Source organism: Ammospiza nelsoni, chromosome 2 (assembly GCF_027579445.1).
Source record: "Ammospiza nelsoni isolate bAmmNel1 chromosome 2, bAmmNel1.pri, whole genome shotgun sequence".
Taxonomy (NCBI): domain Eukaryota; kingdom Metazoa; phylum Chordata; class Aves; order Passeriformes; family Passerellidae; genus Ammospiza; species Ammospiza nelsoni.
In genome coordinates this window covers 52,902,013-52,921,910 of record NC_080634.1, presented here as the reverse complement: position 1 = coordinate 52,921,910, position 19,898 = coordinate 52,902,013, and the positions used below count along the sequence as shown (strand labels likewise).

Genomic DNA, 19,898 nt, shown 5'->3' with positions numbered 1-19,898 from the left:
TATCAGAGTTATTCTGAAAGGGCAATCACTTATTTAACAAAAATTATAAACTATGAGAACTCTAGGAATGCCTCTGGAAGGAGACCAAGAACTACAATTAAAGATGAATCTAATACTGGCAACAAGAGTAAACAGACAAGAAATATTACAAAAAAGGAAAATCTATAATGAAAAGTAAAAGGTTTTGCACAGCAGAGCTAGACAATTCCTCCTTAAACTCTTATAGAAAGCCTTGAATACAGTATGTTTGGTGTCACAAATTGTGCACTGTGCTTCTACTATATGAATTGTACATTTCAAGGCATCTTCTGGTCAGCTGCAGGGACCAGAAAAAAAGGGGTTTTTTTTGTTTTTATTTTGGTTTTTTAAATTTTATTTTTCCTTGGTTTCTGCGTTGATCAATTGCCAGTTACTGAAGAGCTATGCCATACTTTGAGGCAGAATGTACATCTAGATGTGCTGGTGTCTTCTGAAATCCCTGCAGTGCCTGGTTGATGGGTCTTTATTCTCAGAGATAAAACAACCATCAAATTTCCTCTCTGAGGATTCCCTTTGAATTTACACCAGCCAGGCACATCTTTGGGGTATTTTTTGTTCATTTGTTTTTACACCTCTCCTTGGAGTGTGATTAATTTCTTGATATTGCTCCAAATTTTTTCTGCCACTCAGGACAATGTAGCATTTATCCTCATAATAATTATATTTTCAAACAGATTGAGTAACAAGATGTCTTTAAAAATAAAGCAGTATTTTCTTTTTAGGAAAATTATTTTCCCTTGTAAATAGGTAAGATACAGAAAAATACAAGTGTCATGAGATAAAACTCCTCTGGGACTCAACTACTCAATTTTTTCAGAAGCTGTCTCCCCAAAGAGAAGAATCTGCAAAGGATCTGGAAGCAATTAGAAACTATTGTAGTGTTTTGGTTAGGGAAAAAAAAAAAAAGAAAAAAGAATATGAAAAAAAAGTAATTGAAATCTACATCTGATGTAAGAAGGAGCTACACTGCAAAAATTGATGCATTTTTCTAATACTGCATGGTTTATTGAAGAAATCTCTCACTCCAACAGCGACACAGCTGTGACATGCTCAACTAGGCTGAGGGAACAAAGACCAGCTAATCAAGCACAGATATTGTCAAACATAACACATCTTCATCCATTTTATGTAGAAATAGACTAAATCCAAATAAAAAGGCAGTGAAAATCATTATATGTTTATCATCATTTATTTAGAAATTTTTTTCAAGTGCTTGGATGTGTGATTATGGTTTATATAAATAAAGAGAATAAAGCTTCAAATTAACCTAAATTTTAATCTACTGCAGTAGGTGTTACTAGGAAAAAGATATAACACAAGTATTATCTTACTGTAAAAGAAAGATTCTGAAAACACAGACTAGTGCTTTTTGTTCTTCCCCAAACCTACAAATGAAGTACCATCCATACAGGAGTTCCTTTAAAACTTAAAACGTATTTTTCACAGAAACTCCAAATTCCTCTGGGGGAAAGGCTTGATTGCATATTCCTCAGAGCCTAAAAGGCTGCCCATATGAACTGAATTATCCATGACATGTACCTTCAGACATTTGTAATGTGATATTTCATGTAAATTTAGACCATACCTTGGATGTGAGCCGCTGGCAATGTTGATTTTATTCAGGAGCTCAGATAAGAAAAAAAATTCTGACATCCCTGCTAATCTGTAGTCGTTAACATGGAATTTCCAACATAAAAAGCATAAAAGCATCTAATTTGCTGTAGCAAATGAAAGGAAAACAAACTTTGCATTTCCCTTTCCTTTTCAATGTCTAAAGTTACTCTGTTCTGTGCAAACAAAATTGTACTTTTCAAAGGTTTTTATTATCGCCATCTATCTTTTGAGTGACACTTTTCAAACTTCCCCACATAATCTGTAAAATGTCATTCAACTTGAATACAAAGGATTTACCCATGTTAGAAAGAAAAGCCCTATTTACAATTGGATTATAAAAAACCCACAAACTATATACTTTATGCAGTCTTTCTAGTTCGCATTGCTTAATTTGTCATAAGGAAAAACCCAGGTAGCGCTGCTTCTTCTCTATATAGATAAGTTATCCTCAATTGCTGTGGACAACATCTCCTATGATCCTAAGTTCTGCTAACATTAGGCTGGATTATGATATTTGGCTGTCATTTTCTTCTACCCATTTTATGTATTAGTATTTTCATAGCATTTATCTCATGTTTTCTTCCGACAGACAGTTTTAAAATGTAAATTTAAAAAAAAAAAAAAAAACAATACTTCCCTGTAGAAGAATAGAAGTGCAGAGTGTTTTGTTTGCACCTATGGGATAAACCACTATATTCTGCAGAAATGCTACTGTTCAGAAGAATATTCCAGAGGTCAGAAAGGCAGGGGAGGAGGCTGCAATTTGCACCACTACGGCCCCCTGTTGACAGCTCCTGTAGAAACAATTACCATGACTCCCCCAACAAACACTACAGCATTAACTCCTGAAGTACTTCATAATAAATGGACACCCAGAGACAAAATCCTTGTTATTTAGAAGACAAGGAAACAACCCTGAAGTATCAGATGGGGTATAAAAACTAAAAGCTTGCAATTCACTCAAGTAATTAGGTAGATGGAAAAAGAGTTCTTCCAAGCAAACATTGAAGAAAATAAATAAACATTTGAAGCTTCAAAATTATTAGGCGTTTCCCATTAGTCCAGGTATAAAGTGAACATTATTTTTAAAATACTTTGAAATAAACCCAGCATGTATAGGAGTCATAAAAATAACAAATTGATTTTTGCTGTATTTGTTACGTAGCTTTACTGAGATGTCTAAAGAAAGAGCATTGCAGAAAGAGCTTAAATTTCTCTCTCTTCCTTTCAATCAATATTTGAGGCAAAGTTTCATCTCTAGGGCCCTTAATGGCAGGAATTCCTGGAGCCAGCAAATGAGTAATGTTAAACCTATGATTAGATGATGAGGCCATCAAAGACACTAGACCCTAATGCTACATTCCACTTTATTCCTGAGAACTGCAGCAAAACTAAAGGCTAGGGAAGAAAGGACTGTAAGTTATTCTTTCCCTTGAAGAAATGTTTCAAGAGCTGCTAAAAATAAAAGAAAAAAGTTGCATGACAAGAACATTGAGCTCAAAAGCCTTAATGGATCTTTTGGAATTTTCTTGGAACCCAAGACTTCACCATTAGGTAACAAATTTTTCGAGTGCCCTGCTAGAGAAGGTTTGAAGTTGAAATCCCACTGAGGATTCCTGCCAGGGATGTATTTTTCTTTTACGTTTCCCTAACTGATATCCCTCTAAAAGAGGAAGAAAAGAAAGGAAGAGGAAAAAAAATACAAAGGAAAACAAGATTTAATGATTTCCTTATGACACAAGCTTGAAGAAATGCAACTTACAGACAGACAAGGTAAGTTGGATTACTCGCCCCTAAATCTACTTGTAAATGTTTATTATTTGCAGATAAATTTCTCAAAAGTAGATTTTCATTTCAATTGTCCCTAGAAATGCCTTTGTTTACAGTTTATTTTTGGTACATGCTGTCAATATGCAGTAGTGAATGCTCAAGAAAAGCTACAATTTTCTTTGATAATTATATAATAAGTTAACATGGGCATTTTATACACAAACTTATTTTGAGTTGAACTGGTATTATAGTTTTATGAGGAATGTTGAATGAAATGAAATGTTGTTAGAAGTTTTTAGAGAAGTATAAAAACTTACAGAGTTATTTGGATCTGTCAGGAAATCCTAATTTTCTTACATTCTACAAAGTGAACAAAGTTCTACAATGCTTGCTGATAACTTCTTACTCGCACTTTAAATTAAAAGGGTATATACACAATATTAGCCATTAACAATTCTAGCAAGACAAGTAATATGAAAAGTGAGATATAAATAATCCAAATAGTATGAGAAACTGGTTTAATTTTCAATATTTTATTTTTGAAAGCTTTTTCGAAACATTAATTATTTGGATTTCTGAGGAACTCATTACTGCTGTGTTAAAACACCAATAATCAATGACAGAATTTTTATATAGAAATGTTCTGCTTCTGCCAGTTCTTGAGGACTACTTAATCCATGTTCCTCTGCTTTTTATATAGTGACAGCTACGTAAAATATTCAATGTTATGCCATGTATATCAAAAGTAATAAAGTCAGCACAAAGCAATGTTTTAAAAAAAATCACTAATTCAAAGAGAAATTCCATCATAAAATTATGACCACAGTATCCTACTTACATATTCTAGATAAGAACGGGTTTGCAGGAGAGCTCATACACAGAGAAAATGCGTAATGTACATCCATACATTTTTAGAACATAAATGCAAATATACCTTGTATACTCTGTGAATATAGAAAAACTATAGAATTAATCTCTAAAAAAAAAAAAAAAATTACAACTTACATATTACCAGAAGAAATTAATTTGGTTTTTTTTGGTAATGAAATGGAAGAATGAAACAAACTGCCAGATACAATTCCTTGGCTGACAGGGATTACACAAAGAAATTAATCCAATCAAAAACAGAGAATATCTTACCTGTGAACAAAGCAGCATAACCAGTTCAACCACTGAAGTACTTGACTTCATACAAACAAGACCTGCAATGAACAGTCAAAAATTAGTTGAAAAGATGGTGGTATTTTGATATTATAGCTCCATCATTCCATAAATCCATAAAACATATAAATGTATATTTTTTATAACTCAGAATAAAAGAAGTTTCAAGCACAATTAACTGAGACTTTCAGGTTCAAGAATAGTTAAATGTTCATAAAAATCACCTGGAATAATCTAGACCAGTTCAGGACAGAATGCCTTCTAATTATTTTTGGCATTTAGCAGAGTTATTTAAATAAATAAGTAAATAAATAAATAAATATTGGTATAATCTGAAGCAATTTAATGTATGATAAACATAAGTTAACAGCTTTTGAATAATAAATAATGTATATCCATAAGAATAAAGTGATCAGTTAATAACAGATAAAGAATAAAGCCTCTGCTTAAACATTATTTTAATTTTCGTCTGATAATTGATTATTCTGTAATTGAAAGCTTGAGTATTAATGAAAGAGGCATTCATGAGAAATCATATTTTTATTAAAATCAAACCCCATAATTTTTAGGGCATGTTTCTTAGAACAAACCTTGGATTCTGTAGTCTAACTGGTACTCATTGTTCTGTACTTCACATAAATAATAAATATCTAGTAACATTGTTGCTATTGCAAATACTGGTTTGTAGCTCTGGAAATGTAAATTTACTGTCTGAGAGAAGGATGCCATATCTAAGTATTTTGAAGATGAATTGTAAGGACATTTGCAGGAAATTTCATTTCTACTGTTAATCTTGCATGTGCTAGCTTCTGTTATCTAAAACCATATAGTCATTGATATGATGCTTTAGGGCATGGAAACACATTGACTATGTTACAAAAATGATAAATTTACAAATAAGCTTAAAAGTAAGGGCTAAATAGGTGGCTGGAAAGCAAGCTGATGTGCTTTAAGAACGTTTTTACAAACAGTGATTAGAGACAAAAGCACTCCTACACGATAGCATGTATATTTGTTTGGGGTAGTGGATAAATACCCTTTTGTGCCCATTTTGCTAACAGCGCCATCCTTATTGTACAGTAACACAGAACAAGCTGTAAGAAGCCACTAGGCTTCCATTCTATCAGATATAGGGGCAGTTAATGAAATAAGAGGCAGATGTGCAAAGCTCATTTAGGGAGACAATTGCTGTAATTGATCAGCTATTCCCATGCTCAAGTGCTAGAGGATCAGAAAGATTAATGAGATGCTTATCACCTGCAGGCTACTTCCACTGTTTGGAAGCTGACAAAGAAAATCCAAACAGAAGACCGAACTCTACAGTTAAGCCAATGCAGGTAGGACAGACACATCAAATATTTCATCATAGATTGTTATCTGGTTTATTCTGAATTCAACTCTTATTCTGTAAAATTAAAACAAACCAACCAAATAAACAAACCAAAATAAAACCTCTTTCTGTCATACACGTCTTTCAAAATCAGATCTCAGGTGTACTAAAACATGACTAAGGCAAAATAATGCTCTTGGAAACCTATCCCCATGCTACAATCTTCTAAATTTGTACATGTTCTTACTTCTGATTTTACATCAAAAGAACAAATGTATCCAGAATAAGCACCATACACAGTTATGAAAAAGAAACCAACTAAACTACATAAAAGCGATTATGCATCAGCAGTAATATCTTTGTATCTTCACCGGGTTTTCAAAAAGAAATCTTGACATAAAATATATACTCTGAAGATACATACATAATTAATATTTTCTGTCTTAATTAATTAAATTAGAAGTTCTTAAATTTCAAATACAGTTGGGCATTCCTATGCTACCTGTGCAGCTTCAAACAATACCAAAAAATTCTGGAGTGTGCCTAAAATGGCCCAAAGCTAGAAATACTCATGATAATCATCCAGATAACAATGATGATCTAGTCCTAATAACACAAAGCTACAGACATGAAAAAACATGATCCTGTTTGAAAGAGTCATAATTGCTTAGACCAAGATTATCTATTTACAATAAGAATATTTATACACTCTAACTTTTTAATAACATGATAATGATATAGGTCTAAGTGGTCATCTGACCTCAAACTGATGTCCTTTCGCTATTCCTCTGGACATTACTTGATAATTTTTATATATCACATCTAATCAACTGCAAACTTGGATTTAGCATTCCAGCACTGGAAAGGAGATTCAAACTGATTTTGTGAAATTCAGAAAAAGAAAAGGATACAGAACTGACATCTGGTTAGCACATCAGCAGGCCCCTTAGTTACCAGCTCTTTAATTGCCCGCTGATGAAACAACCCATTGGTAACAGTCATTAACACCTCTCATAACCACTAGTATTAAAAGAGGCTGGTTTCCAGGTCCAAAAGAAACAAATAATTATCTTAGAGACTGTAGCACTTTTTTCATATGAAAATAGAGTGTGAGATAGGAAAGCCTCATTAAAGAAGGTCACGGTGTCAACGATGTTTGTCTCAGTCTACTGCAGAAATTAAGTGTGCAGCTCTCTACTCAGAAATAAGCAGAGCTTGGAGTGGCCCAGACAGAAAATAGGGAATCCTGTGTACCTTGATGGTCAGTAAGAAAGAAATAGAAACAGAAATACTTTCTCTTCACCTTTAACTACTCATATAATACATTCCTTGAAGTAAAACAGAATACAGAAATGCAAAACATTCATAGCAGGGCCACCATTTTGTTTTATAAATTTTTTACATATCAGCCCCCTAATCCTACTTCAGGGACTCCTTTCACTCAAAACACGAGGGAAAGCGTGTGCCCTCCATTATATGCTCCATTTCCTCCATCCTAGCTGCCAAGGGCTCTATTGTGCTTCTTCCCATTTTCACTTTTTCCTGATTAAGCAGTTAAGATTTGAAATAAATAACGATTTTTTTTTTCTATTACACAAAACACAATCTTCAAAATCTACTGTCAGAGTTGTCGTGCAGTCAATAGTAGAGAGTGATAAAAAAAGATCAGACTTAATGGAGGACAGATCTATTTCTGCCTATTAGGAAAAACTGTCAGAATGCAATCTCTGGTTGCATTATGAAGATCCCACATCATCAAAAGCTGCAGGAGCAAGTTTAGGAAGAACCCCAATCCCTATCCTATTTAACTTTTCCTTCATAGACCAGAAAAAAAGATAATCTTATTACTTTTTCAGTTTCTAGATTTGTACCCTCCTCTCCTCTAGGAGTCAAAATTGTGTGAATTGACTCATTTCTTCTGGCACAGCACAGGAACAAAAAAAGTTTCCCTTAGTGCACAGTCTATATCCTGACATATAAAAATTAAAAGAGGGGTAGAAAAGTTTTCCTCCCATTTTTCAGACAGTACAGAAGACATAAATTGGTTGAAGTCTCTTCATAAAACTAAAAATAGGATTTGTAGTATGAATCAGAATAAATATCAATTTTCCAATTGATTTTCTAAGCTCCAGAGTGCTAACAACTGCATTTTTTCTTCCTCTTTACCATTTTGCAGGGTTTGACAGGAGTTTTCAATGTGTGCAAAATTTTATTAGTTTTAACATAATGAGGAAAAAAAAGATAACAAGCTTGGAAAAATAATGGCATCTCTGATTGAAAAGAGCACACAAATCTATTTTCAGTTCTCTTTCCCCTCCTCAACTCTAATGAGAAAAAGTATTTGCCACTCAAACTAAAACTGTTGCCTGCATTCTTCAGCAGCAGATAAGTTCTTCCTATACCATCTGTATCAAATGCCATTAAGGAAGCTAATGTAATTACTAAAATACAAGTGGGTATTTCCTGCATACAGCAAGGTTAAAAAGGTCACTGTTGAACTGAATGGAGTGCGCGCTTTTTACATTTGCTGTTCTTCAGTAGTTTTCTTCATGGTCTATTCTCAGTCCATTAAATATAGCCATCAAAATTCAGCAATTTGATGGCAACAATGACCACATATATGGATGCAAAAACTGGAAGCATCAAGTGCATGACCTTGGCTAATCTGGAATAAATGATGTATGCCTGGCAATTATCTTGAAATGCTCTGGTTTACTTGACTTCTTTTTCAGTGCTCTTCTGTTGGCCCAAAGATATGCTAATTATTCCTTTTCACTATGACTTATTAATGTCTAAAAAAAGATTAATTTCAACTATACTGTTTTAGTCATGCCTGCGGCATCAATGAAGTCATAGGTTCAAAACTTCCAAGTCACCATGCTGAACTAGTCAGTGTGAATTTACATTTTGAAGAAATATAATGTAGGCTGATAAAATCAATTTTTTTAAAAAAAATCCTCATGAAATAAGATCATGGTTTTGAACTTCTTTTTATTATTATTAATACAATGTGTGTACGGGTCTAACTGAATACCACCACAACTTCATCTGGTACTTATCAAGGTTTGCCTGCATTTTCTTTCAGTGATTTTACTTTGTGTCAACTTAAACCCTCATTGGAACTGGAATCAATTGTAATACTAGCAAAAACAAAACCTAAATGTTTTTATAGCTCATGTTCAACTTAGAAAAAAAGATGCAATTAACAAAACTTTAGAGCTTTTAGAAATCTTTCACTCAATTATAGCTTCTGCTTATCTGAAAAATCTCAGGTATGGCTGGTAAAATGTTTGAGAAGGTTGAATCCATTTAACTCAGTTCAGAGAAAAATTGGTCTTTATTATTCCTCTACAGCATGTCATCAAAACTATAGAGGCTTTGTATAGTACAAGATACTTATGAAAAAACCACACATGCTATTAAATCCATTATTTTATTAATGTGAAAAATGAGTAAATTGTACCTAGAAATGAGCAAAACCACCTAAAATTACACAGAAAAAAAACCAGAGAAAACACTGTAATTCTTTGTAGATTTTTTTTTTGTAAGGTAAGCTTTTTTTATTTCCTACTGATATAGTCTTCCACATACCTTAAACAAAACTGTACTGTTTCAAATTCTTTCAAAATGTTCATAACAATTATGGGTAACTCCTACTGTGATATCTCTTTCCATAGTCCTCAGTGATTTCTATGCCATGAGACAGAATAGGAATTTTCTACTGGTAATTACCACTCACAGATTGGGTTTTCATTTTTTCCCTTCTACTTTGTTCAGCATTTGTTAGGAATGGCACAACAAAGTTTCAAGGACATTGATCCCTGGGCACAGAAACTAAAGCATGTTTTGGCTGTGAAAATACTAGGACAAAAGTTATGGTGATGTTTTGGTTGGAAATGCGAGTTTTCCTTATATTTTATTTGCTCATTCTAAACCTCTTTCTTCAGCAAATTCTGGCACATGTTTCTTTGAAATATATTTCTAAATGCGATTTATAAGAAAGAAGTAATAGGACTCCTTTTTTGACCAAAAAAGTTATTTAGATAATTTAAATCTATATTATCCCCTCTCTTCCATATGCTGTCACTCAGAGAAAATTAGATTCAAAGTAATGTTTTTCATGAATTATCAAATTCCTGGGGAGATCCCTAAAGACCTGAAAAGAGAGAGTATGGAGAGAAAATATAAGATTGGTGAAAAATTGGGAAGTAAACAGTAAATGCTAAGTATACAAAACTTAAACTGAAACAACAGATGTTCTTATTCCAAAGCAAGCAATTATTGGGGGAGCAGTGGGAAGATTATTAAACAGAATGTAAAGCTTTGCAAGATTACACTCAAAATTCATTTTAGAACCATACATATGTCACATATTTTGTAGGCATTTAAGTTACACTAATGGTCCTTATGAAAAGCAAAGGCTGGGAAATATTCAGGATTTGAAGAAAGTCTGCAGATGGAAATCACAGCCATGTTGCAAAATAATTATAACTTTGCTTTTACTAGATGAAAGAAAACACTATTCCAAAGACATAACTCACAAAAATAACAAAGTCAGGGCTATGGATTTAACAATTCCTCCAGCAGCCTTGACTGACATTACTGCCAACTCTAGGGACCACGAAGGATGGCTGTATTAGTACTCCAGACCATTCTTTGTACGGGCAAATCTCCTTTACAGAACAGAAGAGCGATACAGAAAAATACAGTGAATGTGAATTTGACTCCATGTTTTTTAGTTGATCAAAACAGTTACAATTCTTAAAGGATTTTTTGGTTATGGTGAAAGGTACTGCACATTACAAGCAATTGTCTTTTTATGTGGTACTGGAAAGACAGGAAAGGTATCATCCAGGTAATCAAATAGAATACCTTTAAAATTTTATCATAAATCTTTAGAATGGACATCTTAGGAGAAACACCTCAAATAAACAGTGATAGGTCAACAAAATCTCCCAGATTTTAACATCTCCCAACACAACTCAAATGGGTCATCCCTTTTAGTCAGATCAGTAAAACAAAACAGACCTTAATATTGGGGCAATATTTAAAAGAGTAAGACTGGTATGTAATAGTTTCTTGAATAATTTTATTAAAGTGAGAAAACCTAAACTTCTTCACAATTGCAGTTACTAAAAAGGAATCTAAATATGGACTGGAAAACATCCCTATGGAATCATAGAATGGCAAAAACCCCTGAGAGTGTACCCACAGAGAGAGGATTTATTACAGCACATAGATGATTTAGTTTTTAAAATTACAGACTTTTGTCCAGTAATCCCATGAGCTGCAATGATATTGACAAAACTGATGCTAGTGCCACACTACTCTGAAGAGTCCAGCCTTATGCTAACCTGAGGATTTTCTGACAATTTTCCTTTACTGTAATGGGATGCACAAATTCTCATTTATCAAGTGAAAAGGAGACTACTTAATCTATAAAATAAAATCCACTACCACTGTTCAATTTAATATACTGCAGAAGATTTTCAAAACTGATTCAGTTTTTAATTTAATGCCTGTGGTAAATTTTTATTTGTCCAATGCTCCATTGGAATTTACTTAATATATGTATTTGTATGTGTTTCTCTTAAAACAGTTTCTTCAGACAGAAATATTTCTAAATATCTTCCAAATATTTTTAAGCATTGTATGATATTGAAATAATTTGGTTATCCAACTTCTATAGTACAACAGATCTAAGATTTACATCAATCTATCATGCATCAATTGAGAAATTGTTCTAATCAGCATTAACAAAAAAAAAAGACAAAACCATTCTTTTTATATAAAATAATTCAACACAAATATTAATTATAAGAAAACAATTCCCTATTAAGTGAAGCAGATTTTTTTTTAAGTGGTATGACACATATTTACTAGAATTTTTTTGTAAATTTAATGTATTTCCTCCTCTTCTAGACTACAGGTAAAAACACCCAAATCAATGATCACACTGTGCTGCAATTGATCAAACTAAAATATCTCCAATCTTGAAAAGGTCTGTAAAGTGGAATTATTGCTTTTCTTTTAAAATGTACTTCATTTTAAGGTAGACTTGAATAAGTTATAAACTTTTTTTTTTAGGAGAAGCCTGGAAAACACAGGTTCCAGAAAATCCCAAACACTTATTTATCTAGAAAGAATCTCAATGAAAAGCATTCCAGATTTTTCCTCCAAAACCAAATTGTCCACTGTGAAAATTCAAATATTATCCCGAAAATCTTCTAATTTTCCTCTTTATACTAAGATATTATTCAAATAAGTGGCTCACAATTGTCAATAAATTTCTAACTTAGCTGCTGCCAGGGACATTTCATTTCAATGGCAGAAGTAAGAAAAGCATTTATTGATAAAGACATTTAAAATTTAATTTAAAATGTGAGAATTTAAAATATTTTTGAAGTTCTGTCATGTATTTTTTTGTATTTTCCTGGCATTCCTTTCCCAAGAGAGTTGCCAGTTTTGTAATTAAATTTGTAGAAAAATTACTAAAGAGAAACAAGTGATACCAAAGAAGTTGCCACATATTTAATACATGGAAAAAAAAGGTTGTCTTATTGAAATGAAGAAACATCTACCTCTCTCTTTTTTCCTCAGTCTTTCACCTCCTCTCAAATCTGAGTTAGAGGAAATACATTTTGCAAGTATTACCTCAGTAGTAAATTATTTTCAAACTATACAAGCAGAAATGAAGACATTAATTTCACTCAATAACATAAGTAAATGTTTATATTTTATACCTTTACTACAATAATGGTGCTTTCTCCTCATCTCAAGAACCTTTTCCAAGTCTTTCTAAGGTTGTCAAAAGGGACATCCTAGAAAAGATACATCATAGGTATGATCCCAAATAACAGCCTCTAGAATATCAAGATTTCCCTGGAAAAGTGTTACTTAATGCAGTATTTTCCTTAGGTATGAAGCTTTATTTTTACTCCTAAAGTTTATCAACTTTTTCTCAGCTTCAGTCTATAACCTATTCCTATTTTATGAGCTTATTCCTTTTTGTTTCTCTCCTCTTACAGTAAACATAGGAATTACTTTTTGCTTTCTTCTTTCTATTATTTTCTACTAGCTCCTTGTTACATTCTTTCCTATTATTAGGGGGACATGGCAAAACTGAAATACGTCCCTGGTGAATGACAAAAAAAGGATGGTGAGAAAAGGTTAAGCTGCCCAGCAATAAAACCACTTACTCCTACTGATCCTCCTTACTTTCTTATATTTCTTCTCTTTAGCAATATTGGGGCCACACTGAGTGAACCAGCACAGCTACAAATAGGGAGTATAAGAAAAGCTCAGAGCTCATGCAGCTTCCTAAATTTCTAAGGTGACCAAGATGACCCTTATTTTAAGTAGATGTGATCTCCTGAGTAGCAAAACCAATTTTGTGTAAATGTAAATGCTTCCTGAGAATTTGATAACAAGAAAAGGAAAAGAAAAATCTCCAAGCTGAACTTTGCTGACCTTAGTTGGCTGCCATCAGATCTCGCTTCTGTCCTGAAGCCCTACTGACAAGAGCTAATCATTCTGAAACAGTGTCTCTCAAAACACAAGAAACCCTCTGCAGTCATAGATCTCTTGAAATAACTTGTATTTCTTGTGTTTCAGTTTTCTATATTTACTTGACAGTAACATTGTTATGGGCTCTCTCTAGACTTGCTTTGACATCACTTTGCCATCTTAATTTGACATATCACAACTGTCTCTGTTGTCTGACAAGTTCTTTCAGCGTGAGGTTTTCTCATTGCAAGAAAATCTCCACAGACAAGAAGTATAAAAAGACTGAATCATAAAATTCCACACACCATCAGACAATATAAGAGAATAGATGTTTAGCAGATCTGAGGATCTTTTTTTGAAGGAGGTAAAATTTAACATAAAGTGGCACTGAACACAGTAAAGATACTGTACCTTAGTTCTTGCAAAAATAATCCCAGGTATGTAGGGAATCTGTTAATATCTAGGTAAATCAAGCTAGAGGGTTCATTAATGTTTATACTATAATTAACATTTTTTTCCAATCAAAAAATTATCTATAAAAAGGTATTTTTTAAAATTCAAGTGTAGTAGTTTTTCAAATAATTGAGTCTATAGTTTTTGTGCAAGATTCTTTTCTTGAGCCTTGAAGGCATGGAAACAAGTAAATCCATATCTAACAGAATGAACTGAAGAAATGCCTTTAAATCATCAGGACCAGTAAGGAAACTTCATAAATTTGGTCACTAATTAAAATGTTTCAGCCTGGGTCATAGAACAGGTGATAAGTAGACAGAAAGTTAGAAATTTATACGGAAAAACTGTGACCAGCCCTAAATTAGATTAATTTTGTAAAGAACCTGGTCATGGAACACAGACTACACGGAAAAGAAATATTTTACTATGTCTCATGAGAAATACATCTTTCAGGGCATCTGATACAGAGATGTTATTTGCACCCTATAGATTGTCAGTTAGGTAGTTCTCTGGAAAACACTGCCGGTGTAATAAAGTAGATTGATTCCATTTCTAAGCCTTCAGAGGACAAGGGCTGGGGCAAATACCAGCCTAACTGTTTCAAGTCCAAAATCAGGCAGAGTCCCCTGCTGAGTTCTGAATGATGAATTAAGTGGAATAAGAACCAAAGAACCTCTGCCTGTGGAGAGCTTCAGTCACAGCATGAACATCCTGTAGATACTGAATACCGTTTTGGCATACCACCTCGTTTTTCTTTGGACGTGGACAGTAGAGGAGAAAATAATAAGGGGGGAAAAGGTGGCTGTTCTAAAAAAAATATTGTACAACTTAGTCCAGTGTTACCATTCAGCACTGCTGTATAGTTGATATGATGAGTCCACCTACAGGCTGTGTTACAGCAGTGCCTGCACATGTTAAGAACTTTATCCAGAATCTTTTAAAAATTATTTCCTTGAAATAACTTCAAATAGGTCTCTTGCTACTCTTTTTTTTTTAGTAGGTTAGTAGGAAAATTCACTAGAAAAAATATTTCCCAGTAAAGCTGGAAGTTAAAGCAAGAAGAGAGACAGAACTGGATTACAAAAAAGATGGACTATCAAGAAGGGTAACAGGGAGATGAACATCAGGGAGGGTATTTTTCTAGAATTCTAAGGTAAAAGGACCAGTCCTTTCTAGGCCTTTTGGCTTGCAACTGGACTACAGGCTACCAGCTTGAAAAAGAAATTTATGAGAAAGTGGCTAATACTGCTGAAGTAAACGGGATCCAGGGATCACAAACAATTAACTTCTTTTCTTACTCTTTAAAGGCTCCAATAATTTGTGCATTTCATTATGCGCTTTAAAAACACCAGTAATTGATGCTCTTCACTTCCTAATAATAAAAGCACTTCCAATAGTAATTTAGCATGATATGTAATAATTGTATGATATCATTTCCAATATGATAGCACTTCAAATACTAATTTAGTAACTTCAAACATCTAGTGCCCTCTATATTTTCAAGGATAACTTTCAGAGTTTCCTTTCATTAAACCTGACTACTTTGTATTGTTACCAGCTTTTGCTTTCCTGAAGGCACGTATGTACTAATTTTTACATCTGCACACTCCTAACTAAACTTTACAATTAGTCTCACAATTTCAGTAATTTTTTTTCCTCCATTGTCAAAGCAACAGAAGAACCCCAATTTCTGTCTAATGGGAATTCTTTACATTTTGGAATGTAAAGACATCTTGATTAATAATCAATGTAATAATGATAATCTAATAAATTACATAAAATTTGAGTGCCAACAACAATTTCTACCCTTAAGTTACACTGGGACCACACAAGTCAGAGACAGGAGAGAGCATGAGCAGTTAACCTCTGTTCCACAGTCTAATACATCTTAGTAAGTGTCCAACTCATTAGACAGGGATAGAGTAGCTCATATGTGTAATTAATTATTGGCAGGTTTACTTTCAAAAAGGTGCCAGATGCTATGCATTTCCTAGTTGCTATCTGGATCTCTGATCTATAATGTTTCCTGCCATGTTAAACATCTGCTCAGAACATATTTCTGCACACAGGAACTTCAGTAAATCAAGAGTTAAATCAAAATTGAATGAACGTGTATCCTCTTTCTGGTGTTTGCAATGATATCCCTTTAAAGATGTCATAAAGGTATATTATGTGAAGAAAAATGTTCTGTAACTTGTGTTGGGCTCATTACAGTTTGAAGATTTCAATGTGGGTAAATAATAGAGACATCTTTTGTGGCACCTGCACTTCAGCTGTCTGAATTGGATTCTGTCTTGTCACTAGTAACCTACTTCTAAAGAAACTTAATAAGTTGTGAACTTTGAACCTTGACTCTCTGGAGTAAGTGTAAATAAATAGGCAGATTTGAATATACATTTAGCTCTTCAGCATTTCTTTGTTCCTACCAAACAGTCTTTTGGAAAACTGGTGTTGTTTTCTGTCTCCATGTGTGCCTGACTTATTGATGTTTTTTAGTAAAATCTGTGATCAGTCCCAAAGTGAGACATGAGCACACTGTGGAGCCTTTCAGTCAGACACTAGGAGCTAATCATACCAACCCTAGACAGAGAACTTCTTAAAACAAATTTCTGACACGCCTATAATTGCACATCAGTTTGAAATTTATGAACTTTTTTCTTTTTCCTGCTCACGAATGGGTTAAAATGTGTGCAAATAGCTTTTCAAGCAGCAGCAGTATTTTAAATTTTATCTGTTGGAGGATTTCATGCCCTGTTTCAAAATGACCTATGGTTTTCTTCATGGTAAAAATATAATCTTGTAAATTGCTTACAGAAATTCTTAAAGCTAAAAAGAAAAACACAAACTGAAGAAAAGCATTATCCATAAATCATTATTATTCTAACCTCTTTATCTAAGAAGGGGGTTATTTTCAGACAGTAGTGCATTTTTTTCTGGGATCTTTCTGCAAATCTTCATAGTGAAGATGAAAAGTAATCTATGAATAGGAATCCTACTACCACAAATTCAGAAAAACTGTCTTACAGAGGACTGGGTCAAAAAATTCACAGCATTTAACTGCACTCTTCTAAACATGCAGCATCTCCTCTTCCTGGAGAGAGAAGAAGGTACACTTAAGTCCCTTTGGGCACAAGGAAAGGAAGGAGTGGCATGTGGCACAGCAAAGTACTTTGCTTTGAAAATGAACTTAGAGTTCCTGACCCAGTACAACCAAATAATGCATAAGATTCCTCATCCTTACTGAGCAGAGTGATCATGTCCAGTGAGACACCTGCTGCAAATGACACTGGCCTGAGCCCTCCACTGAAAGTTTTAACAATGCCCTTGATGTCCACCAGGGATTCCCTGATGTTTAATAAGGCTGAGTTCCTACTGCTCCCACAGTCCTGCTTTATCAATTGCCTTCCTGCTCCTTGTGCTGCAATGCCCACAGTATTGTACCAACAGAGTATATTATACAGTATATTACAAATGAATCAGCTGATTATTTTGAGTTATTACTCAGTTTTCCATTCCTTTACTAAACAATCATGGCGCACCTCAAAAAATAGTGCAGAGAAAATATTGAGGGTGAGTAAGAAACACCCTAACCCAAGACAGGGGATATTTTTTATAAACAGATGTTTATATTTGGGAATATTGTGTAAAAATAACATCTTTTAAGCAACCTCTTTAAACTGGCCAACACAATGAAAAGTTATCAAGAAACTAAAAGGCCTCCTCACTCAGGACAATCACAACAATCACATAAGTTTCATGTTCTCAAAAAAATCAGATTAAAGTACATATATAGCTATGCGGTCATATAATTGCAAGAGATCTCTGAAATCTGAGACCCAAGTAGACCTGGCATGAGCTTACATGAGGCTTCCCTGAAAAGACAAATTCATTATGCAGAGAAAATGTCTCATACTAAAATGAGCTTCAAGGTAATGATTAAAGAACTTCTCCAAAAAATGGAAATCAATTTTTATATATATACACACATGATCACACATATTAAAAAATCAGAAGAAAGGCTTATTTCATAAAGTGGCATAAGCACTGAACATCTTTGATGCCTCAAGGGAAAATGACATATTCTTGATTTCATCTACAGTTCAGATGCAATCAACTGCAGAGCAGGGAAAAAGCACACTGATTTTTTACTGATTTCTGCAGGTGGCTAGCTGACATTGAAGTACACCTGTCTATCACTATGTGAACAAATAAGTCACGATGATGTTAAAGCAAATTAAGGTTAATGCAGACTATTATTCCTTCCATGATGTGGCACAGAGAAAATGGTGATTCACATGCTCAAAAGTCACAAAGAAGTTCCAAAAGCATCCAGCAAATACATGACATTTTTCCTCTTGAGAAGTTGGATTGACGACTACATTTGGAAAAAAATTTTTAAATAGTCATAATGACTACAAGTAACATCAATTGCAATAATTGAGGGTAAGTGCTATTAAAGTTTTCCAATCCCATTTACCCTCCTCAGGCATTCTCTTGATGGAAACTCTAAAGGCTCCTGTAGTATTTAACTTCTTTTTATGTCTTTTTGATACATTGAACATATCAAGCTGCTAACATAGTACTTCATACCTCTGCAGTGTGGGCATCATTCTTGAAGTGCTCACTATGGGACAAGATAGTGGGAGTTTAACCAAATTTATGCACAGAAATGAAATCACTCATCTGTTCTTCCAAGACACTGGAAAAGTCTTTGCTGTCTCAGCAATGAGCCAAGGGAGCCAAACGTCCCAATTATTTTGGCAATCCCTCCATTCTTTGCATCGCTTTGTCCCCATCTCCTAGGATCCTTAGGATGGATCTAAGTCTGTTCTTTGCCCCTAGAAGTTTTCTTGAGTTTTGGTTAGTCCAGAAAGTGATTCAATATATCTCTCCAATGCAATGCCTTCATTTCTCATTTTGTATATCTTCATCTAAGCACTTAGTTTTGCCAGACACAATTCAACACTATAAAAAAAGACTGTTAATAAAAATAGCAAAAGGAGACAAAATATTTGATTATAGAAATTTCAGCACCATAAATAGCTTAAAGCTTTATTTACTAGCTGTTAATTTGAGTTAATACAAATTTTAAAATCGTAATATTATTTATTTATTCTTTTTCCCTTTTACTTGCAAATATTAATTAAATTATTTATTTTGTTCAAAATGTTGGCTACATGCTGTCCTACAGACTGGTAGGGCAATTACCTTATTTTTAGTTAGCTGGAAGAAAGCATGCCTGGACACACAAATGAAAATGTTTGGGATGTGGCAGAGTGAGATAAAAGAATGAGAGAATAAAATGTACAGGAAAAAAAGAAGTTCTGCAAGAACAGGCATTTTTCTACTTTACAGCATCTGTGGTCTTGAACACAGTAATACAAAGGTCCTGAAAAGTTTCTAAGAGAAACTCAAGGGGCATGTTAAGCTCCAAAAAAATGAATTTTCCCCAGAAAGTATAAGGGATTTCCAGATTATTATAGTATCTAAAGGAAAATGGTTGTCCTGCTTTTCCTAATAAAACATTCAGTATTATTAAAAAAAATCAGAAACTAATTGTGCCAGTATTGGTAGATGCCACAGTGATGTCACACTTGGGGGCTTGGGGAGCTTTTAGAATAGTGTCATTTAGCACCCAAGTTCTATCTGTGGTTTCCAAAGGAATGTTTTGGGCAATTTTTCAATCGTTTCAAGAAGCCTCCTGTCAAACATGATACAAAGCTAGTCCATCACCACCTCTACTGAATATTTTCATAGAGCCATGTGGTGAGTTAATGAGGAGAAACAGATCCTGCTCCTATCAGCGCAAAAACATTTCTCTCTGTCATCTGACTTGTGCCTGTATCAGAAACATATCAAATGTACATCAAGGAATTCATCAGAGATCCTTTGGTGAAGGGCTACCTGGCTGACCTTCTACCCAGCTAATGACACAGCAAAGTAAAAGCATCAGTGAAGTTTCTTTGGTACCTCACTCAAGAGAAGGGAAAGCATTCTATGTGACTGTGTTTCAGCCGTGGACCTA

At 33.9% G+C, this 19,898-nt stretch overlaps 1 protein-coding gene across 5 annotated transcripts in view; it reads right to left on the bottom strand.

Annotated features, from left to right (window-relative positions):
* The window catches only part of NBEA (neurobeachin), a 454,173-nt gene that overhangs the window by 240,866 nt on the left and 193,409 nt on the right, over positions 1 to 19,898 (bottom strand). For all 5 annotated transcript variants that reach the window (XM_059493594.1, XM_059493591.1, XM_059493592.1 and 2 more), the window contains one exon: positions 4,564 to 4,625. In XM_059493594.1, the coding sequence (XP_059349577.1) occupies positions 4,564 to 4,625 (62 nt within the window). The remainder of the gene's footprint in view (positions 1 to 4,563; positions 4,626 to 19,898) is intronic.